General features: G+C 52.9%; 1 protein-coding gene across 3 annotated transcripts in view; it reads right to left on the bottom strand.

The window, feature by feature from the left end:
* Nucleotides 1-22,223, bottom strand: part of KAZN (kazrin, periplakin interacting protein) — a 432,584-nt gene that overhangs the window by 111,070 nt on the left and 299,291 nt on the right. For all 3 annotated transcript variants that reach the window (XM_012662661.1, XM_012662663.1, XM_012662662.1), the window contains exon 2: nt 17,666-17,857. In XM_012662661.1, coding sequence (XP_012518115.1) covers nt 17,666-17,857 — 192 coding nt within the window. The remainder of the gene's footprint in view (nt 1-17,665; nt 17,858-22,223) is intronic.

Here is a 22,223-nt window from a genome sequence, read left to right on the forward strand (position 1 = left end):
CTAGCTGAGCAGGCTAAGTCCCTTTTAGTGCTTCACTTCTCACTTTCTCCAAGTTGGAAAGGTACCCTGGATGGCATGCCACACCTGGGGCATGGGTGGGTCTTCAGTCTGAGCAAGCTTCGGGTATGGTGCAGAACTCGATAAAAAGGCATCGCTGCATGTTTTCATCCTAAAATTCTTACGACGGAACAAGAGAAGATTGCTCTATATGCCAACCACAACCAGCAAAGATGGCCGTGACTCATATCCAGGCCGGTCAGAGACAGTTGCAAAGCTTGTGCACTGCCCCAAAGTACCCGGTAGGTGAGTTGGGTGGGAGCTGGCGTGCAGCTGGTGTTGTGCGTGTCGTGCGTGTCGTGCAGGGCTGCAGCCCCAGAGCAGCAAGCGTCTCTCTGCTCCCTCGCCAAGCCCAGACCCTCGGAGACAGGGCCACACGCAGGTACCACTGCCTGATCACCAGGCTATAGGGGCCCACAGGACTGTGCTCAATGAGAGGAGAGCACCTTTTCCCTACCTGTCTACACAGAGGGGGTATCTTTTCTCTAATTTGTGCAAAGACTCCATATAAGCTAGTGGGAGTTCTGTTAATACCTAAAAATCTGCATTTACAAAATGCAGATTGGTGTTGGTCTACTTTATGAGCTAAGGTCTTTTATGTACAGAACTGTGCTACTGGGTTGAGGTCCCATTTAAAAAAACTGTTTTAAGAACAAAGACAGTAAAAAGCAAGGAACCCCACTGAGCACTCAGGGTTAGGAATTCAACCCAGCTCCCAGCTTAGCTGGGGCATGTCACCATCCCCAAAAGCCCAGGCCTCCAGCTCTGGCTGCTTTCCCCTTCCTCCTTGGGAAAAGGTCTTCTACATCTCTCAGACCCCACTGTTCTGTAGGGGAGGCTGTCCTGCCCCTTCGGGGACCTGACCTCAGGCACATGGTGCTCCACCGGAAGACCACGTGACCGTGCAGATGAGTAATGACGGTTGCCTGGATACGCCGCCTTGCCAGGGCGGTCACATGTTCTTGCTGAGGCTCACACGGAAGACACGCAGGCTAGGAGACACACGCCTCCTCCAGCCACCCCACCTCCCTCTCCTGCCTCCATCATTTTTCCTCCTGGAGCCGCCATCCGAAAGCTTTGTTCCCCTGGTGTCAAGTGAGGATGTGCTCTGTGATTTAATAGCTTCTTTCCCTACCTCCACTCCCTCCCGTCTATCATGGCATTGGAACAGTTTCTGAGACACCCCGTGCCTCTCTGTCATGGTAAAGATCACGTCTTTTTCAGGTCCATAAAGAATGGAGTGGCTTGTTGTGCTCTTGTAAATCACGATGCTGAATGGGCAGGCGCTCTTGGAGCATGCAGACGAGCCTGAAGCCAAGCGAAGGATGCACTTCTGGGCGAAGGAGTTGGGGTGCAGACGGAGAGATGTTACTGCTCCTGTCCAGTGGGGCAGGTGGGCCCCACGGCTCCCGTGTGGTCACCTGTGCATACCATGACCATCCAGCTTCCACAACCTGTGCTGATGCCATCCTCCAACCTGGGATGCCTGCCTAGAACCTGTCTGCCCACTCAGATCCCAAGTGTTGATCAAGGGCTATAGATCCATCTGCCTGGAAAAGTCCCAGTTGACATCTACTGTCCCAATACAACTTTTAACAGACCCCTCTTCTCTTATAAAGCTCTCCAGATTTGAACAACAAATCATATGGTCATTCTAAGCTTAGTAAAAAATCATAATGAAATAATAGCAGCTGATATTTAATAATTAGGTACTTACTATTCTAATTTATTTCTACAAATCATCTCATTTAATCATCACAACCAGAGGTAGGTGCTATTATAATCCTGTACTACTAGTGGGGACAGAGAGGCTCAGCAACTTGCCCAAGTTCAAGCGGAGGCAGGATTTGAACCCAGGGACTCTAATTCCAGTGATCCAGCACATCATTACTGCCTCCCACAAATCCTCAGGGCCCCTTCCCTGATCTCACCAACCCAAGTCCACATGGGCCTCCCCATCCTTGGAAGCCTTTGTCCCCTCAGGATGGGCCTTGAGTGTGGTGATCTTGGAGCCACCTATTCCTCCAGACTGAACTCCTGAAAGCCAAGTTCACATGCATGGTGGAGAGAGGGACCCACGGAACCAGGGCACGGCAAGAGCCTGGAAATGCCTGGGCTCTGTTGACTAAAGGGTCCACCCCCGCTGGGCTCACCTCTCTTTTGGGAGACTTGGTAGGGGGGACAGAAGAGACCAGACCTGGGGGCCCCAGAGCCTGGTCCCAACTCTACCACCTGCTGACCATATGACCTCGGGCAAGTCACATGACCTGTCTGAGCTCCTGCTCTTCACGTGTAGAAAGGGAGACTAGAAACGATGACGTAGGATGGTGGGAGGATTATGTAAGCTGCTGTTGCTCTCCTGGCTGACGGTGCGCCGCACGTGTTCAGCAAAGGGTGGCCCCTTCCATTTTCCATTTCTTTCCCGAGAACCTGGGCTGAACCAAGAACCACAGAGGGCGCCTTCCCTTTCTCGAGCAAGTGTCTCTCAATTGCTTAGTTTAAATAGGGAAATCTCTGCTGGGGAAAGATCTCTCCCTGGCCCCCATGTGGAGTGTAACATGGCAGAGACAAACCTCCCTCATTTGGGGCCACTGCTTCTTCCTCTACCTCCTATCCCCAAATTATTCACGATCTTTCCCATTTACTCTTAACAAATTCTGAACAGCAACAGAGGCCACCAGGCCTTGGCATCTGATCCCCATCCTGGGAGCGGCTCAGAAAGCCCGCCTCTGCCTGGAAAGCGCTCTCTCTGCCAGGGGAGCGATGCCACGCCCACGCAGCCAGCCCCCGGGACAGCCAAAGCGTTCAGTGCGCTCAGCACCCATCAGTCACCAATGTGAAACTGTCCCCTAAGTCTCTGCTGTAGCCTGGGAAGACCTGAATTTCCAGAAGGGAAGGAAGAAGAAACCTACCAGGTGAAGAGAAATCCAACAAAAGAAGATGGCCGCCCCAAGGGGCTTCGCTGGTGGGGATGGAAGATCCCAAAAGGGTGACATGTGGGGGGAAGTGTTGATCAACTTCTCATCTGAAGACGGGGCACAACAGTCCCGCCTACGTGATCACACACTGTGACCATCCTGCCCACGATCACATCACTCAAGCTGCCTGACGCTTTTGAGACTCCAGACACCCTGCAGAACGTCGCCAACCTGATTCTGCTCCATGTGGACCCAGGGGCTCTCACAGGCTCCCTAAGAGTGTCACTCCCAAGGCACACCCATCCACTCTGGCAGCACGCAAAGGCTGGGCTGGAGACGTTGCTCACCCACAAGCTCTGGGCCGTGAAGCTCTGGAAGAATCATTCTGATTCAGGCCCTGCCAGCAGAGCGTGTGCCCAAGGGAAGAAAGACTTTTCAGGAAGAACCGGCCACAGCTGGGAATGGGAGTGGGTAAGGAAGGCCTTGCCTGGAACTGAAACCGTGCCCTCAAGATGCTGACGTGCACCCCACAGCAGGTGCCAGTCTTAGCAGACACCGCCAACAGTCTGCCCTGCCCAGGCGAGCGGGCGAGAGGCCCGGCCCCGGCAGGGAAAGGCAGAACCAGTCCTGGAATAGTCCTACTCAGCGTGCGAGCTTTTTAAGTCAGTTCTCTAAAGAACACTCCCCCAGGGGGTCCCACCAGAAAAATGCCCAGCGTGGTGGGCCTGGCCAGAGCCACTTGGTTGACCTCTCCCCTACGTGCCAGCAGGGCCATCCCAGCCCGTTCTGCAGTCACCTGAACTATGGGAAGAAAGAGAGGGGTGTACCCGTCCCTTCTCCCCACCTACGCCATCCGCTGTCCGCCCGCCTCGGCAGGCGCGCAAGCTTGTAGGTGACTCAGAGGCAGGGGAGAGCGAGCTCACTCGGGCAGTGCATTCCACGGTGGCTCTGGTGGCCACACAATGGGCAGACACAGGTCAGCGCTCAGGACAGTGCCCACAGGTTACATAACCAGAAAAGCCGGGGCCGAGGAACGCTGCCCGAGCACAGGGACCTTAAAGAATCTGGGACAGCGCCGTGGGCACGTCCCTGTGGGTGTGAGCCCTGACTCTGCTCCCCACCTATTTCCCCAGCATCCCTGGTGACAGTCCTGGGTCTCTTCTCTGTCACATCCCTCCTCCCCCAGCCTTGCTGACTCTCTAGGAGCAGGATGGGGAGCAACACGATGGCCGAATGGCAGACACAGACACTGTTCAGAGCCTCACTTCAGGCTCTCCTAGCCTCTAAAGCGTTGAGTCAACATCTCCCCCAGGGGAACGACAGTCCCAAAGACCCCATGTCGTTTTAGATCTCAGGCCTTTACCAGAGCCCAGTTTCTGAGCACCCTGCCACGTGTGCAGCCCAGTGCCAGGCACCAAGTGGGTGAGAGAAGGGTTAACAGCCCCAGGACGGCCAACATGCACTGAGCTGGGCCCCCCTGGAGACGTCAAACCATCAAACCACTAAGAGAAGTGCCTCCCAGCCTTCTCCGGGAGCTTGGTGGGGTCAGGCCGCCCAGCTTACACGCTTCTGCCTGAGCCCGTGGGTTCTAGGTAAAGACCTCTCTTTCCTTGGGCCACATCCTCTGTTGGATGGGCTGAGTTAGAACAATTCCTCCAGGTCTTCGTGGGTCAGAGCTCTTGGGTGAGCAACGTCTCTGGACCAGGGGCTGCCAACAATGTTAGTGCGCTAAGTGCTGCCGGTGGGGCCCTCGGGTCTAAGTCTCGAGGTCTCTGTTGTGTCTGGCTGTCCTGGCCCAGCGGGGCCCAGCGATGTGCCATTCTTCTACCACTTCTGCAGTCAGCTGGAGGCAGTGGGCTGCTGTCCGGCTTTCTCAGAGGTCGGGTGGACTGTCCTCCCCACGCAGCAATGTTGTCCCTAGCACTCTGGGTCTGCTGCTCCCAGCCCTGCAGGAACGGGTAGGCAGGGATGGCAACAAGGGCTGCTAAGAACTCCGTCCAACCCTCCCATTTTCCGGATGAGGCCTGCAGAGGTTGGGGGAACACGGGCCGAGAGACATGGACTCTGGACTCCTGACTGCCCCTCTGCTGAGCCCCCGCCTGATTCACGGGCCCAGTCCAGCCCCAGGTCCACATCGTAAATGATCCATCACTAAAGCAGCTGTGAACGTGTCCACAAACCAGCAGTGGCAGGGTCTCTGGGAGGCTGCGCAGAGCGCTGGCTAAGCACGCAGCCTGGGAGCCAGGCACACCTCCCCTGGTTTAAATTCCACCTGCAGTGGGTCAGCTGTCTGGGCCCCAATCTTCCCGTGTGCAAAACGGGGAAAACAACTCACAGGGCTGCTGGGAGGATTATCTGAGATAATTTATGGGATTTATATTATATGCATGCCTGGCCCGTAAAACTAATTCATAAATATATACATAAATTATATCAATTATATATACATTAAATATAATTTTTTAAAAATATTATATTCATGGAACCATTGGATTTGGACCTTGGTCTTTTCCCAATCGCAGCACTGAGTAGCTGAATGAGAACGTTCCTTTCTAAGTGGGTCTGAGTTTTTAGTTCAGTGCCCAAAAAAATGCCTGTCCTCCTGCCCCCACATCAGGGTCTGGGCACAAAGCCCCGTGTCCAGCTTGCCTGGTTGTCAGCTGTTCCGATCTCAGCTGCTGGCCAGCCCAGGTGCTCGGAGCTATTTAAAAACTGGGCCGGAGCCCAGGCTACAGCACGTGCAGCTTCAGGCCTGGCTGGTCCCTGCCTGGTCCTGGAATACCAGCCCGGGAGCCCTGGGTGCTGAGGCCCTCTCAACAGGACGGGGCTCTGCAGGCCCTCTGGTCCCCCCCTCACCCCGGGAGCTGGCTGGCATGGTCAGCCCACCCCTGAGGACTCTGTCCATCTGAGGCTGGGTCCCCCGTGACCTGCTGAGGTCAGCACTCAGGGGAAGAAGGCAAAGCTGGAAGCCACCCATGACGTGGTTTGTGCAGTACTGAAATGTTCACGCTCCCAAACACCCCATCCCCAGGACTCCAAATCCACTTCGTCCTCTTTTTCAAAGCAGCTTTGTTAATTATAAATGACAGGCACTAAACATGTACCATTTAACATGATCTGACATATGTACACACCCATAAAACCATCACTACAATCAAGAGAGTGAACATATTCATTACCCTCCCCGTTTCTTCCTACCCTTTATAATACGGCCGCGCTGTTGCAGGATCTGTCTCTATAGATTAGTTTGCGTTTTCTAGTCTCCTATACATGGAATCATACAGTGCATGACTTTCCCCCTTGGACTCTGTCCCTCAATATAATTACTTGAGATCTACCTGTGTTGTTACAGGCATCCATGGTTCCTAGCTTTATTACTGAGTAGGAGTCCACTGCAGGATGTCACCAGTTTGTTTATTCACCTGCTCATGGACATTTGGACAGCTTCCAGTTTTTGGCTACTACAAATAAGCTAGTAAGACCATTTATGTACAGGTCTTGGTGTGGATATATATTTCCTAGGCGAGTAAACACCCAGGAATGGAGGAGCTGGGTCATATTCTTACCCCATGTGAAAACTTCCATTTCCCTATAGTAGCCGCAATCCTCCAACACACCGTACGATTTATTCTTTGCTTTGTTGTCCACTGCCTGCCTTCTCTCTCCCCTCTGCGGCAGATGGTACTTTTGCAAAGATGAACACAACAGTATCTCCCATGACACATGCTTTTTATAGTGTGGAGTCTGGCCGGCCTGTCACCAAAACAATGTGGCGGAAGAGATGCTAAGTGACTCCTGGGACTAGGTCGTAAGAGGCTGGCAGCTTGCACGTGGTTTCTTGGAACCATCTCTGTGGGAGCCCTGAGCCTCCATGTGGACAGTCTGACCACCAGGCTGGCCTCCCATGGGCATGTGGTTGCTGCCCCCAACTGAGCTCAGCCATCCCACCAAGGCCCCAGATACGTGCGTGAAGCCATCTTGGACCATTCAGCAGAATATCACTGAGAGACCCCTGCTGACACCACACAGAACCTAAGAGTCGCCCAGTCAAGCCCTGCCAAACCCCTGACTCACAAGATCAAGAGAAATGGTGGTTTTCTGTGCTCCTAGTATTTGGAAGCAGTGTGTCACACAGCAATAGCAGCTGGCACACCCTTCTAGAATGTAAGCTCCGCGAGAAATGGATCTTCGTCTATTCTGCTCAGAGATACACCTCAAGTGCTCAGAACAATGCCTGGCAAGTAGTGGGACTTCAGCAAGTATTTGCTGAATGAATGAGTGGGATTCTAGTAAGATTTTTATTAACACCAAAAAGATTTCTACTGATGGAAAGCTAACACTGGTGCAGGGATGTATGTCAGACACGGAGATTCAAATCCAAATGCTGAGACTTACACGCTGTATGAGCCGCTTCGTGCCTCAGTTTCCCCAACTGTAAAGTCAGAGTAACCCCATCTATGTCATGGGGTTGTTCTTGGGGCAACGTGAAGAGAAGGTACATGGAGTGCTCAGCCCAGCACTGGCCCTCGGGAGGTGCTCGGTAAGGTTTGCCAAATCTGAGTGAAACGGTGGTCCCTGGTCCCCTGCGTCCCCTCCTGTGTTTCACTCAACGCCCACACAGCCCTGCTTCCTCCTCTGCGGAATGCCCATCAGCAGGGGCAGCTCTCCAAAACAAACGCACCCCCAGGTCCCTGTCTGAGGCCAGGACAGCGTTCCCTGGGGAGCTAACCAGGGATGCACAGAATCAGGTCAAGGACCCTGCCAGGCTTGACCCTGTGTCCACGGCCCCCACGGCCAGTGCTCAACTGAGCCAAGGCCAGCCACTGCAGGGTGAGCATGCCCCGCACCCCCCCAGAGGCCAGCTCTGAAGACGTCCCCTTCCCAGGCTCACACCAAAGCTCACTCCTGGGATGGAGGCCGAGGTGGCTTTCGTCTTCCTGCCACGGTTTCAGGGCCACGTCCTGAGCCCCATCACGGCAAGGCGGGCACGTGCCAAAGAGGATTTAGTGGGGTCAGAGGCAAGGCCTTTTGAAAGGCAGTTTAGGAAATCTGGCTTTTCTCACGCTGAGTCCTGCTCCCTTCCATTCAGATGGATCAATCTCTGACCCCGCCTGGGGATTAATTAAAAGTGGAGGCCCAGGGTCTGTATCTCTTGGTCATACCTTAAATGCAGCCTCTGCTACGGCCAAGACCACTGGTCCTTCCTGGGGCTGGAGTGTGCTCAGTGAACTGCATGGGGACAGAGGCGGGATGGGCAGGAGGCGGAGGAAAGACTCTTGCATCCTGTGTCCAAGAGACCAGCCTCGCGGCATTTGTTCCCTGGGACAGTCTCCAGAGCAAAGACTGGGAATGCACCAACAAATCCTGGTGCTGCAGGGGCTCCGAATGACCCCCGAATCCAGACCTGCTCCTCTTCCTCAGTTTGCTCCCTTCCTCTTCACTGCTATGCCCCAAGGCATAGGAGGCTCCCAAGCCTACTAACTAAGAGACCTTAGGAGAATTCCTTAACCTCCGTCATCCCCATTTTGGGATAACTGGGGCTAACAAACACTGCCCATCTAAGCGGGATCATGGGGGGATCGATGACTCATGGAGGCAAAGCAATTAAGACAGTGCCTGGCGCGTCCCAAGCACCAAATAAATGTTGGCACTAAATAAATGTCAGCCGAAACAGTGACTACTCAGAAGCGATGCAGTACACGTCCACACCTCAGTCATCCCAACTACAGAATGGGCACGTAATTCCTTGCCGCCCCACCCCCATCAACAGGGAAGAACAGTTGAGCTCCAGTAAATATTTCCAAAACAAGTATCAGACATGTGTGGGCGAGTCCTAGGGGGTGTCTGTGTATTTTCAAACAAACCAGACTTTCAGTTTTTCTCAGGACAAATGGAAGATTTCCATAATTAGAACCTCGATACATAATGGAATCTACTAAAAATCTGCTCTGAGTGTTGGAGCAGACGCTGGAAGGCACTTGTTAGGGAGGCTGTGCGGGGACAGGGACGCCTGGGGAAGGGGGACGATACCGGCTATCTGTCCAACTCACAGAAGGTCAAGGACTTGGTGCCAAAAATCCCTGATGAGGGCAAGGACATCAGTCCCTCAGGTACAATAAGCCCACCCACGTGACGCTGGGCTTAGTCAGGTGACTTGCTTCGGCCAATGAGATGTCAGCAAACACGACGCAAGAGACGGCTTCAAAGCACCTGTGCAAGGTAATCTAAGACGTTAAGGACCTTAACAGGGTTCTGTAAATCTCAAACTACTCTAAAACTAAATGTTTATTATTATGTTGTTTTAACACAGCACTTGTGCATTAAGGCACGTGCCCTTTCGGGACTCCAGCCCGTGTTTGAAGCAGCCAGGGTCAGCCTGCTGGAGACACAGGCTCAGCGGCAGCTGCGACAGAACCCCAAAGATTCTGGGCACTTCTTCCACCTGATCATAAATTATTGTTAACCGGATCAAATCTGGAGTCTAAGAAGCCTTTATGAGGGCTCTGTTAACAGTATCTAAAAGCAGTCAGTAGCATATTAGGGAGACTTTCTGTCTGTAGAGTTAAACTTTCTAGAAGCTTCCACCGAGTTCTGAGATTTACCAGCTCAGAGTCTTCCACACTGGGGCTGTGGGATGGAGGGGTTGGCTCAGGGGGGACCCCCTGCAGCAGCCCCAAGGACCACCAGGCTAGATCTGGAAGCCTAAGAAACAGCGGTAGCTTTGTGCGTATGAATTGCTGAAGAGGAACATACACATTCAACCCGGGTGAGAGATTACGCAGAAGATGAACAGGTCTTTGACAGAAGGAACGAGACAAAGAATGGAGTGTGGATGTAGGGAGGGAAACAGGAAACATCGAGTAGCTTTTCAAACCCACACGGTGCTGCAGTGACAAGGATGTGTGTACAAGAAAGCAAGTGGGCACAGCTGCCCCAGCAAGGCTGACGCATCATTCCATTCAACAGCCACTTGGGCCACCTACTTCCCCACTGTCTGCAGGCCTGCTTACATCTGCAAAGGCAGCGGGGGCCTGGCCACACCTGCTGGGAACTTAAAGGACAGTGGTTCCCCAGGCCGCCAGCTCCACTGGGCTGAAGACATCCTCTGCAGCCTAGAACCCTTGGAAGCAGGAATGTCTATGCTGCAGATTCTCGCTGACAAGCCTGGTTGGCCATCTGAGAAAATATGACTCAACCAACTTGCACTGGATGTGCTGCGCATGGCAGGCATGCCACTGGACTCTGGTGGGGCCTGGATTCTCTGAACCACAGGCTCGGACCCAGGGCCTAGCGTAGGGAAGTTTTCAGGGAATGTTTGGTAAACGAGCAAATTAAATAATAATGTTCGATTCCTTCCAAGAGCTCAGTATAGGGCAGGTGACCCACTCTGAGGCAGCGGAAAAGGCCCCACCAGGCCGCACTCCCTCCACCACAGAGAGGAAACTCAGGTATCATTTCTTCTCCACACCCAGGGAGTGGCTGCTTTGTTCCGCTAAGGAAGCCAGCCCTGTGCTGGGTGCTGTGCCCTGCAGGGGCCTGTTAAGGAAACAGGACACCCTCACATGTGCTAAGTCCTGGTCAAGGTCAACAGCTAGGGCTGCCACGTCCAGGGAAGGATGGGCCCTGTATTAGTTTCTTGCTTTTGCCGTAACAAATTACCACAATGCAGTGGCTTAACATAAGACAAACTTACTATCTTGTAGTCCCAGAGGTCAGAAGTCCAAAATGGGTCTCACTGGGCCAAACTCAGGGTGCTGGTAGGGCCACGTTTCTTCTGGAGGCTCCAGAGGAGAACCGGGTTCCTTGCCTTTTGCAGCTTCCGGAGGCACCTGCACTCCTTGGCTCGTGGTCCCTTCCTCCGTCTTCAAAGCCAGCAATGGCAGGTGGAGTCCCCACACTGAATCACTCTGGCCTCTGCCTCTGTGGTCACATCTCCTTCTCTGACTCTGACTCTTCTGCCTTCCCTCTCACTTCTAAGGACCCTTGTGATTGCACTGGGCCCACAGGACAATCCAGGCTGATGTCCTCACAAGGACCTCTGATTAGCAGCCTTAATTCCCCTTTGCTGTGCAACCTAACTCATTCACAGGTTCCAGGAATTAGGAAGCGGATATCTTCTGGGGAGGGGGCCATCACTCTGCCAACCACAGGCCCTGAGTCCACCGGGCAGGGGAATTGGTCCAGAAAGTTTCCTAGAGGACGCGGAACTTGAACTGGGACTCAGAGGACGCGTGCCCATCAGGAGGCTGGGGGAGGATGAAGCGCAAGTGCAAAGACCCCGAGGGGACAGAGGGAGATGAAGCTACAGGCACATCCCGGAGCCCCATGGATGTAAACACAGGTACATCCATGTGCAAGAAAGACAGGAAACAGGCTGCAAAGGCAGGGAGAGGGGAGGGGACATCCAAAGACATTCCTCTTCTCATAGTGATGACGCCTGCTCAAAACCTCCAGGGTCCCTGAGCTTCTGGGTGTGACCGCTGAGGGTCACCATGATCCTTTCCTGCCACCCCTTGCAGCAAAACCTCAACGTCATGAGTCCTGTCCTACCCCCATACACAGACCCGTCTTTTTGCCTTTGTTCAAGCTGTCTCCCCGCAGCAGTACCCTCTCTGTCCCTGCTGGCATCACCCAAGGGCTCCAGAGCAGCACTGCTGAAGTTCAAACCCGGCTCTAACCAGGTACTGCTATGTACCTTGGCACAGTTACAGCCTCTTGGTACTTGTCCCTCTTCCATAAAATGTGAAAATAATAGCGCTCACCTCACAGGGCTGTTGTGAGAATAAAATGAGTTAAAGTTCTGCAATGTGTAGCATATTAAAAAATGCTCAAAAATGTTAGCTGTCACCACCACCAGGATCACTGCAGGGGGTCTGTGAGGAAAGCTATTTTCATAAGAAGACTTCGATGTTGTCTGCCTTTTTTACCGTGTCATTATTTGCATCAAACTGCATTAGTAATCACTATGTTCTTCATACCACGGATTCACGGTTTAAAAAAAGGACAGTTTTACTTAGCAATGTCCTTGATGAAGCAGAAAAAATTACTAATTTTATTTAGTCTCCTGAGTGCACGTCTTTTAACAAAATGAGAAGTACATTTAAAGCTCGTTTGCTGCATACCAAAGTACAGTGGCTGTCTTAAGAAAAAACGTGTGTTTGCTTGAGTCGCAAGCTAAACTAGCCACTTTTTCATAGAACATCATTTGTACTTGAAAAAATGACTGACATATAAACCACTATCTGGCAAACTAACGAGCTAAGTTTAGAAATGAACTAAAGGGAGCCCGTTACCTCTAAGAAAACAACTGACAGTATTTGTTGCCAATGATAAAACTTGGACTTTTGAGTAAAAACTAGAATTTTGGCAAACCTGATCTGTCACCATGACTTTAACAGCTTCTCAGTAGTTAACGACTTTTCTGATGAGATTGGTGGTGATGTTAACACATGTGACTTTTTATTTAGGCTGAGATATGTCAACATTTGGAAGATCTGTGCAGCTCAGTGAACCAGCATTTTCCAAATGATCAATGTATGATGTTAAAAAAATCATACGTGGGTAAAATACCCATTTCAAAGTGCAAATTAGACCAGTGGATTTTAATGTAGCAGAGTACAAAGACGTTATTGAATAAGGTTTCAGATGCAACACTGCAACGAACCTTCAGGAAACTACCAGGCCAGGCGTGGTGGCTCACGCCTGTAATCCTAGCTCTCTGGGAGGCCGAGGCAGGCAGATTGTTTGAGCTCAGGACTTCGAAACCAGCCTGAGCAAGAGTGAGACCCCGTCTCTACTAAAAATAGAAAGAAATTAATTAGACAACTAAAACTATATAGAAAAAATTAGCCGGGCATGGTGGCGCATGCCTGTAGTCCTAGCTACTCGGGAGGCTGAGGCAGGAGGATCGCTTGAGCCCAGGAGTTTGAGGTTGCTGTGAGCGAGGATGACGTCACGGCACTCTAGCCCGGGCAACAGAGTGAGACTCTGTCTCAAAAAACAAACAAACAAAAAAGAAACTACCACCAAGTGAGTCTTAGCATGGTATCAAAGAATAATATCCGTAATTATCTAATAAGGCAATTAACATACTCCTTCCTTTTCCAACTACATATCTGTGTGATGCCAGATTTTCAACCAGAACAACAAATCACAAGAGACCAAAGGAGCGGAGATGAGAATTCAGCAGTTTGCTATGAAGGCAGACATCAAGTTTTGCAAAAATATTAAAAAAAAAAAGCTACAATGCTTCTCTTGTCACTCAAATCTTTTTGTTTGGGAAAATGTAGTTACATTCCATTAAAAATAATTTTATTTATGTTAACATATCATGGGTTTATTATTATTTTAAAATACATTATTAAAGAGTTAAATATTTTTTTCTAGTGTTAATTTCTGAAATGGTAAATAACAACAGATCCACACTATACAAACAAAAGCTCTTTGGGGTTTTCAATGTTGTAAAAGTGTCAAGTGGTCCTGAGACCAAAAAGGTTGGGAAATGCTGTCCAAAGAAAGTAAACAGATTGCACACATGGATGTTTACTGCAGTGTTACATAATGGCAAAAAAAGAAAAAAAAAAAGAAAAGAAAAAAGTGGAAACAACATAAGTGTCCAATAATAGGGAAATGGCTAAATAAATTATGGTACCTCCATTTGGTAGAACATTATGTAGTCATTACAAATTATGTTTTCAAAGAGTATTTATTGTTGTGGGAACATGCTCAACACTCTTAACGTGCTGTTCAGAGATTTAAAGAGGAAAGAAGCAATTTTCATTATCATTGTCTCTGTGCTGCTTTGATTCTTGGAGAAACCGTGAGACTGGGGAGGGCTGAGGAAATTAACAGGCACCCCCGAGGGGGCCCACAGGCCGCCACGTGTGCAGGGCGGGGGCCGCGTAGTCTATACCTACGATGGTATGTTCCTTATTAAACGTTCAGGGCTCTGCCTTTAAACTCATGATGAGACCAAAACCTAGAGTGAACATTCCCACGCTCATTCCCAAACAAAGGACTCCTCTAAACCCCCATTTCCTCCGAACGTGGTTCTTTGCTTTGCTTTGATGTTGAAACCATGGACTGACGTTTCGGGTGTTTGTCCGAGTTCCTAATCCTCTCACGTGCTGGAAAATTCAGGTCTCATCCAACCCCAAAGACTGAGTTAGGGGCTGGGGGGATCTGCCAGGGTGGAGGTCTTTGGGGCTCTGCCTTTTCCCCATCACAGGGACACTGGTTGTTAACAAGTGTCGCCCAACATCTGCTGCTGGCTTTGCTTGTGCATTTATTCTCACTCTCCTCATTATGGGCATATAAATCCCTTTTCATGCCCCAGACTCCTTCTGCCCACATCTGTCTGCAATTTACTCACCACGTGCTGTGGCTGGTGAGAGGAAGCGTCTTATTTATCACTTTGTAGAATTCCAGGCAGGATGCTCGGGGCAGCTGAGGGTGCCTACCTCACTGCCTTTCAGGAACGCAGCTGCCTGGAGCTTGGATGGGCTTGGGGGGTAGGGACAGGGGTCTCAGGTCTGGGCTACCCCTCAAAGGAATCAGGCAACTGACATCTCCAAGCAGATCCGGGGAGGTCTGCTAAGCCCCCTCGCATCTGATAATCACTCAGTACTAGCACTAATGGTACTAAGCAGTGAGCCAAGCACTTTATATCTCATTTAATCATTGCAACAACCCTACGAACTAGCTATTATTACTAGCCCCAATTATAAGAAAAACGGGTATTATTATTACTACCCTCCACTAAGGAACTATGGTTCTGAGAGGTTAAGGAATTTATCCAAGGTCACACAGACAGTAAACGGTAGAGCTGGGATTCAAGCCCAGACCTGCCATCCCCATCACTGAGCTAAGACAGCCTCCCATCTCTCCCATCCAGCCAACTTCATGCCCAGTCACCACACCCAGAGGGAAGACGAGGGAGGTCAGTGCAGTGGAAAAAGTTTCTGTCTCTGCTGCTAATTAGCTCTGTAACATTGGCCAAGTTACTTGACCTCCCTGAACCTCATTCTGGTGTCTCCATCTGAGAAAGGGGGTGAATGGTTCCTGGCAGGATTGAGGTGAATGGTAGATAGAGTCTTAGATCAGTGCTGGCACAGAGCAGATGCTCAGTAAAGCGTCCCTTTAATGAACACCGACAAGTTCTGCTGCTAACGTTATTATTCCTACAAAAGAGCCGCCCCAGCAAGCAGGTCTCTTGGTCCCTGCACGAGGCTGGCCAGCACAGAGTTAGGAAGAATGGCTGGTACAGCGCTGAACCTTGCAGGCTATAGGGAAAGACGCGTATTATGATGACAGCAGGAACTACCCCCTTTCTACACACAACCTCATTTAGTTCTCATAATCTCCTGCAAAGCTTCCATTATTGTCCCATTACTCAGATCAGGAAACTGAGGCTCAGAGAGGTTAGGTTGTATGTCCAAGGAGCTGGGGAGTGGTGAGGGCAACAAGCCTCTGTTTACTCCCCTTCCTGTCCCTCTGGGACCAGGAACAGTTGAGGGAGGGTTTTTCTTCCAGAAGAGCAAATGGCGGTGAGAATTCTGTCCCTGGCCGAGGCCGTGGAAGGCAGTTTCTCTGTCCCTGGAATACACACTGGGAAAGGTGGCTGAGACAGCGTGTGGCTGCTTCCTGAGCCAGTCCTGACTCTCCAAGGATCATAAAGCTTAGCAAGACCAAAGGACATCGCCTCGCACAGCGTGGGCCCAGCAGAACTTTCTTGTGGGAGATTCCCGAGACCTGGGTCTCCACCCTGAGAAGGGGAAGGCGTGTTCTAAAGTCCCCTGGGGAGCTGGGCGTGGAAGGCAGCTCACACGGATCTGCCTAGACTGGAGGTCTGGGGACGGTTGCGTGGAGGAAAGTGTTCACACTTGGTGAAGTGACTTCCCAAGTATGTAGTGTCAGCTGGGCCATGATGCACAGCAGTGTCCACGACAGCTTGAAAAGATCACCCAGAACATTGTCCCAGTGACCCCACCAGAAACAAAAACAAAACCCCAGTGGAAGACGACTGTCCATCTGCCTTTTTTTTTTTTTTTGAGACAGAGTCTCACTGTGTTGCCCGGGCTAGAGTGCTGTGGCATCATCTTAGCTCACAACAACCTCAAACTCCTGGGCTCAAGCGATCCTCCTGCCTCAGCCTCCCGAGTAGCTGGGACTACAGGCATGCGCCACCATGCCCGGCTAGTTTTTTGTATATATTTTTAGTTGTCCAATTAATTTCTTTCTATTTTTAGTAGAGACGGGGTCTCGCTCTTGCTCAGGCTGGTTTCGAACTCCTGAGCTCAAACAATCCGCCCGCCTCGGCCTCCCAGAGAGCTAGGATTACAGGCCGTCCATCTGCCTTTGAGAGCAGCATGTATTGCTGAAAAGAACTTGTATAGAGAGCGCTGTGACACTCTGGGTATGGGCTCACCCTCAGCAACAGTTTCCCAGGCTTCCTGGGGGACAGCCAACTGGGCTCTGGACAGACAGCCTGCTCAGCCCGCTGCTTCCATCAGATTTTTGGGCAGGGAAGCTGCTCTGACTGAGTTGACTAGCTGTCTAGCAAAATCCATTCTCCACTTCATCCTGTTGGAGTCCGAGGGGGACATGGCCACCCAGCTAGAAACTACACTTCCCAGCACCCCTGCAGCTGGGCAAGGCCACTTGACCAAGCTCTCGCCAAGGGAAATCCCTGACCCTTGATGTTGGCTCTCTCCCAGGGTCTCTCAAGGACTGAGAGGAACACACATGCCCACCAGCCTCAAACGCTTACCTGGGGATGGTTAAAGGAGAACCAGATTCCTTAAGCCACTCTTTTCTGGGGTCTCTTTGTTACAGCAGCACAGCACCAACCTAACTGACAAACCTGCTCAGGCTTCAGAAATGACATTTTTAGAGTATTCTTTGTTCTGGTAAATGATAAGTGGGAAGCAGGTTGCAAAGTTTTATCTCCTTTTTTTTCCAGGAAAAGCAAAGACATTAAGGGGGCTCAAGAGAATCCACGCAGACCTCAAAGGCTATTTTCTCCCCAAATGTTTCACGTCTTGAGTTCTCCAAGCACTGAGGAGCCAGTTGACAGGTTCGGTGATGGCTTCCAACCTTTCTCAAATAACCTTTTGAGACTCTTCCCCCAGCCCCTTCTAGCTGAGGATATACTGGCCACGTGGTGGTTACGGGTCCATGGTCCCTTTGGTCAAGAGACTACCTGGACGCCTATGCAATGTCTTCCAACCCCTCCCCCCGGGCTGAGGAGCGCCCACCCCAACGAGCAAGAGTGAAGCATGGGACACAGACGTGTCCTCCAGGAGAGAAGGCAACACATGCACACTGTCCCATGAGAGGAGGCACCAACGGACCCTGACGGTGCTGGAAAGGAGAGACCCAGCTGCTGGGTCAACAGCCTGGTCCAGCGAAGATGCCCACCTGCCACTCACATCTCAGAGGCCCACATCTGACCATGATGGACAATGCGCTGTGGTCACTCCAGAGGAGGAAGTGAGCTCTGCGCCCACCCATGCAAGATGCAGAATTCCACCCAAAGAAGGGACAGGGCAGCCTTGGCTGGGGGTGGGTGCTGCGAGACCCCTGTGTCCATCCACGCCACTCCCCCTGCAGAGGGAGGACCCTAGTACTCTGGGGCCGCCAGGGCCTGAGCCCGTGTCCCCGGGGAGAGACCTGTCGCTGATATCACTCACCCTGCAAGGCTTCTTTGGCTCTGGCTAGTTCCTGCTCCTTCTGGGCCAGCTGGACCCGGAGCTCGGTGGCCGAGAGGACCTCAGAGGACTTGCCACCCTGTGACTCCTCCAGGTCCTTCGCCAACATCTCCTTCATCTGTCGGAGAAGGTGAACTTCCTCCTGGAGCCGGGACACTTCTTCCCGCAGGAGCACTGAGGGAGAAGAGCACACGGTTAGCACAAGGGACGCTGGCTGCTGCCCACAAGGTTTTCCGGGGACAGTTTGTAGATGCTTTGGCTTTTTCTGTTTGCTTTGTGTTCAGGGCTTCCCCTACCTGTGTGCACGGAAGAAAGAAAACCCCTGAGGCCACTAGCCCCAGCCCCTGTCCTGGACCCCACCCACAGTCTGCAGAGCACACCTGGTCGCCCCTCACCCTCTCAAGGGTCCCACTGCTGCTGTCACGGCACCGAGAGCGTCCACTCCATCGGCCGACAGTCTTAGGAGTTAGCGTTATAGCCGTGGCAAGCCAGGTCAAGCTTTATGGGCAGAGCTGCATTTAAATCACCCGAACCTTCTGAGCCTGGGACCGTCACAACGCCCATTTTACAGATTAGGACGTTGAGGGTCAGAGAGATTAAGTAACTCCAGAAGATCACAAAGTTAGTAGGAAGCAGAGAGGTGGGACTGAACCGAAGCCTAGCTGACTCCAGAGCCTGACCTCCCACCCTCACTCAGAAAACAGCCCTAAAACAGCACACTCGAGACATCTCACAGAACCCGTGACCTCCAGGAGCTCAGCGCCGTGTGCAAACAGAACTTCAGCAGTCACACTTGACTGTCCCGCAGGAAGACGGGGTGCAACGAGCAGAGACAAGGAGACACCATGGGCAGAGGTTCCTGAGGGACTTAAATCCAATCCTACATACAGTGAGTCCCCGGGGATGGGGCCAAGGACAGCATGGTGTCCCCTTAGACCCTGGGGTGCCTCAGGAAGGTACCGAGAGGGCGCACCACCGTCCCATGGTGAGAAGTGCGCTCACGGAGGCGTGGCCAGCGTCTCAGTCCCGCAGGCCGATAGACACACCCACGCCCAGGTCAGCTCGCCTGAGTGACAATGGACACAGAGCTGCCGGAGGGGCTAGAGGCAGCAGGCAGGGCAGCTGCACGGCCGTGCGTACCGCTGCGTAACTCCCAGGAGAGCACATCGAGAGAGCGAACAACCCTCACTCAGGACACGACTGAAGGGCATTCTGAAACACTCGCAGATGCGGGCCCCGTGGGCTGGCCTGAGCCTACAGCCTTAACCCACGCGTCGCTGTCTGCCTCCTCCCACCCTCCAGCCGTACTGGTCCCTCTCCCTGCAACGTGCCCAGCTCTGCCCCGCTCCAGGGCCACAGCCCTGGGGTGCCCTCCACCTGGAACACCCTTTCCTGGTTCCTCCTGTGGCCACCTCCTCATGGCGACACGGCCTTCATTTCCCATCACCTGCTCAGAGGGCCTCCCCCAGCACTGAGCCCGATTCTGCCTCCTCAACTCTACTTATGTGTGTCTTTCCCAAGCTAAATGCGGGCTCGGGGGTGGTGGCGGGTGGAGGGCTGTCTGGGTCCCCGCGGCTGGCGGGAGCTCAGCGCACTCTGCCCCGGCCCCTGGGTTCTAGCCTCCGTCCCCCTTGCTCTTTCTCCATAGCACTCGTCGGCTCCGGACAGCTGTGCCACACGCACGTGTTTGTTTCCTGGCTCTGTGTAAGGCCCAGGAGGGCAGGGACCTGGGTCTGTTTTGTTCACGGTTGTGTCCGTGTGCCCAGAACAGCGCCTGGCGCCCAGCTGCCCCCAAGCAGCATCGTTGAATGAGCAGATGAAAGAGCCACAACTGACGAGACTTGCCCGGCCACCGCAAGCCATCCTCAGCACAGGCTGCTGCCCCCTGCTGCCTCCCACACCCCTACCCCAGTTTCACCTCAAAGAGGGAGCTGGGGAGGAGACGAGGCGGTCCTGGACCAGACACGCGCAGCTGAGAGCAACGAGCATCCCCACTGCTGAGAGGGGACATGTACCCCACGGTGGTCCAGGGCACGGTCCTCGTCTGTGAGGGTCACGGAAGGGGCATGGCTGGGGCACAGCTCTGGAGTCACCAGGTCCACAACCCCCCAGCATGTGGCAGCAAGCAAGTCCCTCCCCTGATAAGCCTCAGACACCCCATCTGTAAAATGGGTCATCGGGCTGTGAGGTTCCTCCAGGCATAGGACATGGCCCTCCTCACACAGGAGTGCTCCGTGTACACAGGAAGTGCTCCTCACGCAGGAGTGCTCCGTGTACACAGGAAGTGCTCCTCACACAGGAGGTGCTCCGTGTACACCAAACACAGGAGTGCTCCTCACACAGGAGTGCTCCGTGTACACAGGAAGTGCTCCTCACACAGGAGTGCTCCATGTACACAGGAAGTGCTGATCACACACAAAGCACACGGTATCGGTAAGGCAGCGCCCTCTCCTAGGCACCTTACCCCACCTTCGTGCTACAACCCTCCCAGCTCCCTTGGGATCCTCTGGCCTCGAGGCTGAGCAGGCAGAACGAGGCCCAGCGTGTGGACTGGGCGAGCCCCGCCGCAGTGGCCTTGACGAAAGGTGGTGTCGGCTCTGGCCCCTGTTCCCCTGCCCACATCCCACCACCTCCCCTAAGGCCGCGCTGCCCCTGTGGGAGGGGAGGCCTCCCAGGGCACCTCCGAACCCGCAACCACTCTCCCACAGAAGCCTGGGCGAGGGCCCCTGCGGAAGGCGAAGCACGTCATCTCCCGCAGACAACCGTCACCTCGCTCCCGTGGACAGCCCTGCCTGGCCGCCACCCTGTTTGGGACATTAGCGCCCATCGGTGGCCTCCCGCCGGCTCTGCGCCTTCCTCAGTTCTGGGGAGCACTAGACCAGCCCCACCTCAGGCCTCTCGGAGCCGTCACCGCCAGGGAGCTGCCCTCCCTCCTTCGCAGGTCCCTTCCTATCGGCCTCAGCGTCACTGTCACTGCCTCAAGAGGCCTAAAACGGCCCCATCCTGTCCAGTGTTGACAGCACATCAGACGACCAGAACGGAACCCCGTGCTGACGTGGAGGCTCACTCCTCTCCCGTCAGCGGACGAGGCTTCCCGAGAGCAGGGCCCGGTCCGATGTCCTGCGCTGTCCCCCACTGCTGGGTCTCGAGCGCAGGGACGGTGCACGCGCGACACTTCACAGGTGCTCAGCAACGTCTGTCAAGTGGCGCCACCCACCCGGCAAGTATTTACAGGCACCTGCCCATGCCAGACGCTGCTCCAGGCACGGGGGCACCTGGGCGGGTGCCCCCCACACACCCACCCTCAGGGTGGTGCTCCCTGACCCCACCATGAACACAGACGGAAGGACCCCCGACCCCTGCACCCCAGGGAGGCAGGCCAGGAAGGGCCATGTCTCTTAGCCAAACTGCTAAGTAGGAGGCTTGCTTTTGGGGCCCCTTCCTTGCCCTCATGGCAGGCAAACATCTGTGGGCCACTGACACTCCAGGCGCGGGGCGTCCAGAAGGGAGGAGGGAAGATCCTTGGCCTCGGAAGCCTCCAGTGAACAGAAGCGCACACAAGTAAGCATGACACAAGGAGGGGAGCACCAGACATCCTCGAGAAGGCGGCAGCATTTCAGATGGGCCTCGGAAGATTGGGGGTTTGGGGGGCATCCAGCATGAGCAAAGGCAAGGAGGCTGGGAAGCCAGAGGGCACTGAGTGGCCAGTAAATGGGCAGGAGGTGAGGAAGAGTAGGAGGAAGGCTGGAGAGGTCAGATCATAAAAGGTCTTAACCCTGAACACCCCTTTGTGTCCCCACTCCAGCACACCGTCTCTATCAATATCCAAGACTCTAGAATTTTCTCCCCTTCATCAATACTCCCCAATCACTCATCCTGCCAGGGTCCCTGTTCGCACTCAGCTGCCACCAAAAGTCTATTTCACAATAAGGTGTGAGTGACTGCTAACGTACGTCCACTTGTATTTCCATTACCGCACAGGTAGAAGGCAGGTTTGTTTCTTGTGTGTTTCATTTTTTTGTAGGGGTATGACTTCTGGGCCTCCTCAAATTGCCCTGAGGAAGCCACCAAGGTTGTTTCCTGTTGTCTACAAAGAAGGCAGTGGATTCCAAGAGGCTTGGCTTCAGATCCAGGCCTGGTCAGTGCCTTCATCATGACCTTGCACAAGCCTCGTGTCACTTCTCTGGGTCTCAGCTGTCATGTATGCTGCCAGATTTAGCAAAACAAAACAAAGGAAAATGAAAAACCAAACAAAATCCCCCAGATGCACAGTTTAATGTGAATTTCAGATAGAAAACAAATAATTTTTTAGTATAAATGTCTCAAATATTGCATGGAACATACTTATATTAAAAATTTATTCCACCAAGGTGGGAGGATCACCATAGTCCAGGAGTTTGAGACCAGCCTGTGCAACATAGTGTGACTCTATCTCTACCAAAAATTGTTTTTAAATTAGCTGGGTGTGGTGGTACACGCCTGTAGTCCCAGCTACGCGGGAGGATGGCTTGAGTCCAGGAATTCGAGGTTATAGTGAGCT

Source organism: Propithecus coquereli, unplaced genomic scaffold (assembly GCF_000956105.1).
Source record: "Propithecus coquereli isolate 6110/MARCELLA unplaced genomic scaffold, Pcoq_1.0 Scaffold77, whole genome shotgun sequence".
NCBI classification, from domain to species: domain Eukaryota; kingdom Metazoa; phylum Chordata; class Mammalia; order Primates; family Indriidae; genus Propithecus; species Propithecus coquereli.